We start from the raw sequence: 8,950 nt of genomic DNA, 5'->3' as shown, positions 1-8,950 counted from the left end.
TGCCTGACGTCACGGATACTGGCAACCCCAGATTCGGCCGCCGCCATCTTTAGTACTGGCTGCACCGGGAGAGGGGCATGTGAAATTCGGAGTGGGGTAGAAGGGTGCGGGAGGTTGTGGGCTTTGCTGGTTTTGTTGTTGGTGGTCCTGCTTATATTTAAAACGGAGATTAATATGTTCGTGAGTATGTGATTAGGAAGGAAGCCAGCCTGATCAAATGGGAGAACAGGTTTGATGGGCCGAATGAGCTAATTCTGCTCAGATTACATTGTTTATTAACACAAACAACACGTTTTGGTATATGTTTCTACGCACATAAGACGTAGGAGCAGAATTAGGCTATCTGGCCCCTCAAGTCTGCTCCACTACTCTTAAGGCATCCGTTAGTCTTGCAAGACCATGGATCTGCACCTGGAAAGGCTTCACTCTCCAGGCCACAGGCACAGTATGGAAGACTAGCAGTTGCCCATGCTGCAAGTCTCCCCCTCTCTACGAGACCAATGTTGTACAAGGGAAGGGCATTAGAACCCATGCAGCTTGGCAGCAGTGTCGTCACAGAGGACACCGCTCAAGGACACAACACGTTGCCTCGGCTGGGGCTCGAACTCACGATCTTCAGGTCACTAGTCCAATGCCTTAACCAGCTGGCCACGTGCCCACACAAATACACTACAGGTTTGACAAGAGGCGGAACTCTGAGATCAAACAGCACGAGAGAGAGTTGCTCGACTTAAGAGTCCCGTCTTGAGCCCACCATCCGGCACCCTCAGCTATGGCAGGAATACCAGGAGAAGGACGCACTGAACGATCTGCAGCTCCGGCACTTCCAAGGTACTTCTGTGAGGTCACAGATCCAAATGCTGCAGGATTTGCACCATGACTCACCCTTCTACTTGTTGGAAAAATGTCAGGGAGTCTGAAAGCAGGGGGAGGAGTCAGAAGCAACACACACAAAATGCTGGAGGAACTCAGCAGGCCAGGCAGCATCAATGGAGAAGAGTACAGTCAACGTTTTGAACCGAGACCCTTCGGCAGGACTGGAGAAAAAATGCTGAGTAGATGATTTAAAAGGTGGGGGAAAGGAGAGGAGAGAGAAGCACAAGGTGATAGGTGAAACCTGGAGGGAGAGGGATGAAGAGCTTGGAAGTTGATTGGTGAAAGAGATACAGGGCTGGAGAAGGGGAGAGTTTGATAGAGAGGACAGAGGCCATGAAAAGGGAGGAGGAGCACCAGAGGGAGGTGATGGGTGGGCAAGGAGACAAGGTGAGAGAGGGAATGGGGGAAAAGGGGAGCATTGCCAGAAGTTTGAAAAATTGACACTCATGCCATCAGACTGCAGCCTCTATCTGCACATCTGGGGGGGGCTATTTCTCGCCTTCTGGCTGCACTTTAGCCCCACCCTCTTCACCTTTGGTCATCCAGGAGGGAGGAGGATGTCCTAGTTAACTTGCTTCTGGGGCTGGCTAGGATAGTTATCTGTGGGTCCTGGAGATGGGCAGCGGAGGGTTCTGCCCAGGCTAACTGCCTGGCACTGTTCAGGGAACATGCCTGTACCTGGGTAGCTGTGGAACAAGAACACGCAGCATCCACAGGTAACGTAAAGGTGTTTCAAAAGCGTTGAGCACCACAGGAGATAAATTCCATCCCTGATGAACATGGGAATGTGTTAGTTTAGTCTGTGTTCGTCATGATTTCTCTGAGTTTTGTTTGCAATGTGATTGTACAACAGCACTGCAGTGGTATGAATTTGTAATAAATGTATTTTGTAAAAAAAAAGGCCAGACACTGAGTTTTTCTTTCCTACCTTGGAATATGAAGATGGGTTTCTGATTTTCTTCTGTTGCTTCTATACTCAGGGTGGCTGAGAGGCTGAAGACTCCAATCACGACTAATCCTGTTTTCCCCCTCTCAGCCCCACTCCCCGGCCGGCCTTCTCCCCGTAACATTTGATGCGATATCCAGTCAAGAACCTATCAATTTCCGCCTTAAATACACTCAACGACCTAGCCTCCACGACTGCCTGTGGTAATAAATTCCCCAAATTCACCACCCTCTGGCTAAAATTTCTCTGCATCTGTTTTGAATGGACGCCCCTCTATGCATAGGCTGTGCCTTCTTGTCCTAGGCTCCCCCACCGTGGTATGACAAGTAAATCTGAATCTGGGGTGAGGGAAGGGGTAGGTAGAGGGAGGGAGTGGGTGGATGCTTGAGGGGTGGAGGAGAGGGAGGGTACTGATTTGTCAGGGGTGGGGGGGGTGGAAGCGAGGAGGAGAGGTGTTGAGGTTGTGGGAGGAGGGGCTGGTGGTAGAGGGAGCCAGGAAGAGGAGTTGAACTAGCAGAGCCAGTTTCCTGGTTCATCCTCAGCCGCGTTTTGGTTTCCCTGCTGACGACCCATCCTCAGCAGACAGACCTGGAGAGGGCACAGAAAAGCTTCACCAGGGGCAGAATCAGGCCATTCAGCCCATCGAGTCTGCTCCACCATTCAATCATGGCTGATCCTCCTGGATTAGAGGGCAGGTAGTGGACAGTTGTTACCTTGACCCTGCATACTCTTGCTTCCCCCCCCCCCCCATTGTGCAGAAGATACAAATATCTGAAAACAAGTCCCACTGGGCTCAAAGACACCTCTCCTCTCGCTGTTGCAATCAGGGAGAAGGTACAGGAGCTTCAAGACACACACCACCTGGTTCAGAAACAGTTATTAGCCTTGAACCAGAGGGGATAACTTCACTTGCCCCATCACTGAACTGTTCCCATAACGTATGGACACACTTTCAAGGACTCCCTCATCTCATGTTCTCAATACTTATTCCTTATTTATTACAATTATTATTTCCTTTTGTATTTGCAGAGTTTGCTGTCTTTGGCACAGTTTGTTTGTCCGTCCTGTTGGGGGCACTCTTTCACTTACTCTATTGTGTTTCTTGTAATTGTTGTGATAAAATTATTTTGAACTTTGACCTTTCTACCGCACAGTTATAGGACTGTTGAACAGTTCCCTGGTATGATAAGTACTAGGTGGGAAGAGGGACACCCTTTGTGATGGGTGTTATTGCTGGCTGAAAGACTCCCTCGGTAATAGGGATCGCTGATGGAGAAGCAACCTCCTCGGTAACAGGGGTCCCAGATTGGGCAAGTGACTCCCTCTGTAATGGGGGAGAGACACCCCCGTAACAGGGGTAATGGGGGTCTCCGATTGGGGAAGAGACTCCCGCTGTAATAAATGCAAAGGGAGAGACTCTGTCTATGATGGGTAATGGGGGAGAGTCTCCTGTAACAGAGGTTAGCAGGGAGACACTCTCTCTGTAACAGGGGTAATGGGGAGAGAGACCCTCTTTAACAGGTGTAATGGGGAAGAGTCTTTCCTCAGTGATAGGTAATTGGGTAGCAACTTCTTTTATAAAAGGGGTGTCGGCTCCCTCTATGACACAAGTAATTGGGAGAGACTCCCCCTGTACCGGGGGTAATGGGGCTGAGACTCCCCCTGTACCGGGGGTAATGGGGAGAGACTCTCCCTGTACTGGGGGTAATGGGGAGAGACTCCCCCTGTACCAGGGGTAATGGGCTGAGACTCTTTCGGTCACTGAAGTCCCCAATGGTGGAAGAGTCTCCCTCTTTAGCAAGGGGAGAATATTGAATCTCCCTTTCTCACCGTTTGTCTGTCTGTCTGTCTGTCTGTCTCTCTCTCTCTCTCTCTCTCCCCCTCCCTCCCCCACCCCCCGCCCGACTCTCTCAAGGGCTGGCTCTCTGGGGAGCTCTTTGAGGTGGCGATGGTTGGATTTTCGCCTCGTGTGGGAGTGCAGCGCTGGGGATGTCACAGGCTGTGTTGAAGTCCTGTGGATGAAGTCATTGAGGGAAGCGGGGACACAGTGTGAGTGTGGCTATCCTATCCCACGCTGGGGAGACTCATGAGATCGCCTCTCTTATCTCCCAGTGCACTCTGTAAACACACACGGCTTGCCAAGATAGATTAGAGGCTGATTCACTCTTTTGCCTGTTTCCTTCCCTCCGCTTTCCTTGTTTACTCCTTTCCGCTCCCTTTTTCTCTACAAAACTGTAACAGTTTACTTACATCACATATACAAGACAGTGAGTATACTCAGATTAAAATACGGCTACTCCACTCTCTTCTGCTCTCTCTGCCTTCTCTCGCCTGCCTCCTTGCCCTCCCTCCTCATCCCTCTGCATCTTTCCCCCACTTTTTCATTCTCCACCCTCTCCTCCACCCAGTTTCCCCTCTCCCTGTTTCTGGTCCTCTTTTGTCTAACTCTAACCCTGCTCTCTCCCTCTCCTCGCCCTCCCCCTTCTTCCTCTCTCTCCCCCCACTCTCTTTCTTCTCAGCCCTTATCTTACCCTCTCTAATCATTCCTGCCCCCTCTCTCCACCTCCCCCTCTCCCCATCCCAGCCCAATCTCTCTCCCATTCTACCCCATTCTTTTCTCCCCACATCCCCCTCCCTCTCTCTACCATCCCCCTCTCCCTCTATTCATCCCTGTCCATCTTCCCCTCACCATCCCTTCACTTTCTCTGTCCTATTCCTCTCCCCTCCCTCTCTTCCACTTCCCTCTGCCCACACATTGCCCTCTTCGCCCTTTTTCATTTTTCTTAGTTTCTCTCCCTCCTTCTCTTCCCCCATCTTCCCTTTCCCTCTCTAGCTCCCTTTCCTCCCCGACCTCCTAATTCTCCCCTCCTCTTCCCACCTCCTTTTCTCCCCTATTTCCCTTCCCTACACCTCTTTCCCCTACCCTCCCACTGCTACCATTGCCCTCTTTCCTCTTCCCCCTCCCTCTCCTGGCCTCTCCGTCACCAGGTGCAGTCCCTGACCTGCCTCCCTAGGCTGGACCAGAGTCCCTCATTGAGGGACCCAAGCGTGGCCCCAGACCCTGGACCAGCCCAGTGCCCGTACAACCACCCCCCCCCCACGAGCCCATTCCTCCCTCCTGCCGCTCAGCTCTTATCAGCAAGCCCATCAGCGTGGTGCACAAACACCAGGGTGTTTTCCTGGCTCAGTCACGGCATGGTAATTAGTGTCCTCCTGGGACACCCGCCCACTGCTTGTGTACACCTCCTTCCCTCCACAGTTCTCCCTCGCCCACTCTACCATCTCTCCATCCGTCTCTCTGTCCATCTCCATCTCTTGCTTCCCCTAACCCCCCCCCCTTAGTTCTCTCTCTCCCACTCTAACATCCCCCCTCTCATTGTCCTTCCCCATCTCTCATTTCTACCCCCTCCCTCTCTCCTCAGTTCTCTCTCCCACTCTTAACATCTCCCCTCTCCCACCTCCTCTCTCTGTCCTTCCCTATCTTTCACTTCTACACCCTCCCTCCTCCTCTTCAGTTCTCTCTCCCATCTCCCTCTCTCCAATCTCCCCCCTTTCCCCCACCCCCTCTCTCTCCCTCCCAATTTCTCTTCCTCCCCCTTTTGCCATTTCTCTTCTACATCCCTCTTTCCCTCCCCATCGCTCTCTTACCTCTCCCTCCCTCTCTTCACATTTCTGGAATCTCTCTCCCCTTCCTCTCTTTCAGCCACTCATTACCCCCCTTCTCTCCCACCCCCTTCCTCTCCCCCTTTCGCTGTGTTGTCTTTCGCCACCCTACCCCTCCCTCCCCATCTTTCCTTCACCCTCCCTCCCCACCCCTTCCTCCACCCTCCCTCATTCCCAGCCTCTCAATCTCAGTCCCTTCTTCCCCCACTCCTTCTTACCCGCCTCTTCCTTTCCCTCCCCCCTTTCTCCCACCCGCCTTCTTGTCCAGCCTCGCTCAATGTGGCGGTGAGGAGAGGAAGGGGTGGAGGGGTGGGAGACAAGAAGGGCTGCATCAGGGGCACATGGGGGTACAGTAGAATCTGGAGTGGTAGATGCGGTGGGGGGAAGCAGGAGATGGAGGAGGGCAGAGAGTGAAGGGGAGAGGGAGGAAGGGGCGAGGGAAAGAGGAGGAAAATGAGAGGAAGAGAGAGAAGAGGGAGGGGATTGCGATATGGAGAGAAATAGGAAGGGAGGGGTGAGGGAGAGTGGTGGGGAGGGGGAGAACGGGAGAAAGAGACAGGGGGAGAGGGTAGGGATTCACAGATACCATTGTCCTGTCTCACCTCTCCTGAGATAGGGACAGCCTGTCCTTCAGTTGCTGGTCCAATCATAGCTGGTCACTCCCTCCCTCCTGGCCTCCCGCCCCCTTGCCCTGCCCTGCCCTGCTTCAATCTGCTGGGGACCAGCTGCACAAGATCAGCTCTCTAGCCCTGCCTTTCGGACCCCGTGCGAGGCTCCAGGGGGACGAGAAGGACCGAGAGTTCAAGAAGACCGAGGACAGGACCAGACTTCCCTGAGGCACTAATAGTACCTAGGTAGGTGTACCTCTACGTCTGACTCTGGGAGTGTGTGACAGGGCGGACTGGTGGGAACTTCACTCTGGGTCTGACCGCAGGACGGTGTGACAGGGCAGTATGAAGGAAGCTTCACTCTGTATCTGACCACAAAGTTGTGAAGTGAGACTCGCTATATATCTGACTCCGGGAATGTGTGATGGGGGCTGGTGTTGAGGAAGCTTCACTCTGTGTGTGACGGGACAGTGCGGATGGGACTTCACTTTGTTCACCACCTGCTTTTTTGAAAATTATTAACCTAACCTCTGAATTTGCTGAATGCTTACTCTTTCGTTTAATGAAGTGGGAAAGGATGGGACTTGTTTTTCAGGGCATCAGCAGTTGGTTCCAAAATACTCTCCAAACTTTTGTTTGCTTAACTTCTAAATAACTTTCTCATGTGGGAGTGACTCAGGATGACTTGTGCCAGTGAGTAGTCCTAACAGGAAGGCAATTAGGGGCGATTTCATGATTTTTATCAGCTGTTGTAAGTACTGAATCCATTAGAATATGACGAAGTATATCAACACTTGCATCTTTGCTAATTAGTCCCGAAAGTGAGTTCCTGTTTGCTGATGAGGGACGTCTTTTTCAAATCCCAGGAATTTCTGGAATTAATCCCAGTAAGGATGAAGCGGGGGGGGGGGGGTTGCGATTTAGTTGGGAGAGGGGGAGGGGACTCGCGCTGGGAGCAGTGGTATGGTGGGGCACTCCCCCTCTCCTACAGCCATCCCTCCTCTAATCCGGCTCTTCCCTCCCTTGGGTCTCGGACAGGAATGACTGATTCAGAGGAAAGATGCCACAGTGTGTTAGTAAATGAACGTCCTGTCGGAGTGTGCACAATTAACCTTGTCTCTCTCTCTCTCTCCTTCCCTCCTTCCCCACCCCTTCTTCTCTCCAACCCTCTCATTCCCCTTCCCTTCTTCCTGTCCAACATCTTTCCTGTCTCTTCTCCACCTGTCTCCCTTCCTTCCCATTCCCTCCCTCGTCCTTACCTCACCCTCGTCCTTACCTCACACTCTCCTCCACCCTTACTCCCATTCCCTCCCTCGTCCTTACCTCACACTCTCCTCCACCATTACTCCCTTTCCCTCCCTCCTCATCCCCACTTTGTTCTCCATCTATACTCTTCGCATTCTTCCTTCCTCAAACCCCCCACTTTCTCCCCATCTCCTCCACCCCCTCCCTCCATGTTCTCCACCTCCTCTCTCCTTCTTCTTTCCCTTCCCTCTGCTCTCTCCCCTGCCCCTCCTCCCCCAATCCTCCTCTGATTTCCTCCCCTCTCCCTTCCCTACTGCCTCCCTCCCATTCCTCTTCCCACCAGCCGGATGCCGCCCCCACCGCCGGCCGCTTTCCAGGTGGTGACTCTGCTGCTGGGCCTGCTGGGCGAGCTGGGGGTGCTGGCCTGCTGCGGCCTGCCGTTCTGGCGGCGCACCGTGGCCTCTGGCCGGGGCCTGCTGCTACGTCAGTGGACGGTGGAGGGGCTCTGGGCCAGCTGTGTGCTGCCGAGCCCCGGCAAGGCCAACTGCCGGCAGATGTTGACAGCGCACGGCGGCGAAATCCCGCTCGACGTCTATGCCTCCCGCCTGCTCACCCTGACCAGCCTGCTGCTTGGCCTGCTCGCCCTGATCCTGCACTGCCTGGGCTCGGGCTGCCTCCGCTGGGGCCCATCACCCGTCCACCGGCCTCGGCTGCTGGCGGCGACTGCCTTCCTCTACCTGGTGGCCTCCCTGTCCATACTGCTGGCCGTCTCCTGGCCCGCCTTCCAGCTGGCCACTGAGTACCAGCACCCGCTGCTCTCCGAGCAGCTGGAGGTGTCGCTGGGGCCCTGCATCTACCTGGGCTGGGCGAACGGCGCGGTGCTGCTGCTGGCCGGGATGCTGCTCGGCTGCTGGGGCTGCCGGGCCGGCGGGTCGGCTGCGGCAGCGAGCAGCCACGGAGGGAGGAAGGGAGGCAAGTGGAGTGACGACGCGGGGAGTAACTTCCTCTGAAGGAGGAGAGGGGGTAGGGTGGTAATCAGCTGAGGGGAGTGGGGAGAGGACGGGGTTGGAGTGAGGTGTAGGAAGGGCAAGGGGCGATAACCATCTGAGGGAGAGAGAGGGAGAGGGTTAGGGGTCTGTGTGGGAGAGGGAGGGAGGGAGGGCGACTGGAGCGTGGACAGGGTAATAAATTAATCTGAGGGGGCAGAGGGAGGGAGCTCCACCGGTGAGGGAAGGTGGGGTCACTGAATACTTACGGCTTCGACCGCGCGTTATAACAATAAATAAATCGACATTAACCCAGTATGTCCACCATCTCAGCTGCCTTCTCCAGTCCACTAACCCCTGGCATGAGAGAGGGGGAAGGTATAGGGATTGGGGTAGGGGAGGAGGGAAAGAGAGGGTGTAGGGAATGGGCGAGGAAGGGAAGGGGAGGTTGTAGGGGAGAGGAGGGGAAGGGGAGGGGTAGGAGGAGAGGAGGGGAAGGGGAGGAGGGAAATGGGCAGTATTGGGGGATGGGAAGGGGAGGGGGAGGGGTGGAGGGAAAGGGTGTAGGGAACAGGCGAGGAAGGGAAGTGGAGGATGTAAGGGGAGGAGGGAAATTAGAGGTGTTG

The 8,950-nt window shown here is 54.4% G+C and overlaps 1 protein-coding gene across 1 annotated transcript; it reads left to right on the top strand.

Annotated features, from left to right (window-relative positions):
* The first annotated feature begins 6,018 nt into the window (after nt 1-6,018).
* Nucleotides 6,019-8,414, top strand: cldni (claudin i). Its single transcript, XM_063063298.1, has 2 exons — nt 6,019-6,339; nt 7,682-8,414. Exon 2 carries the CDS (start codon nt 7,686-7,688, stop codon nt 8,346-8,348), a length of 663 nt encoding a protein of 220 aa, XP_062919368.1. The 5' UTR covers nt 6,019-6,339; nt 7,682-7,685; the 3' UTR covers nt 8,349-8,414.
* Nucleotides 8,415-8,950: the final 536 nt, after the last annotated feature.

Source organism: Mobula hypostoma, chromosome 11 (assembly GCF_963921235.1).
Source record: "Mobula hypostoma chromosome 11, sMobHyp1.1, whole genome shotgun sequence".
In the NCBI taxonomy this organism is placed as follows: Eukaryota; Metazoa; Chordata; class Chondrichthyes; order Myliobatiformes; family Myliobatidae; genus Mobula; species Mobula hypostoma.
This window is presented reverse-complemented; position numbering and strand designations above follow the sequence as displayed.

Bases quoted from the DNA above. Each gene is read 5' to 3' on its own strand.
- cldni (XM_063063298.1), top strand. From the start codon at position 7,686: ATGCCGCCCCCACCGCCGGCCGCTTTCCAGGTGGTGACTCTGCTGCTG.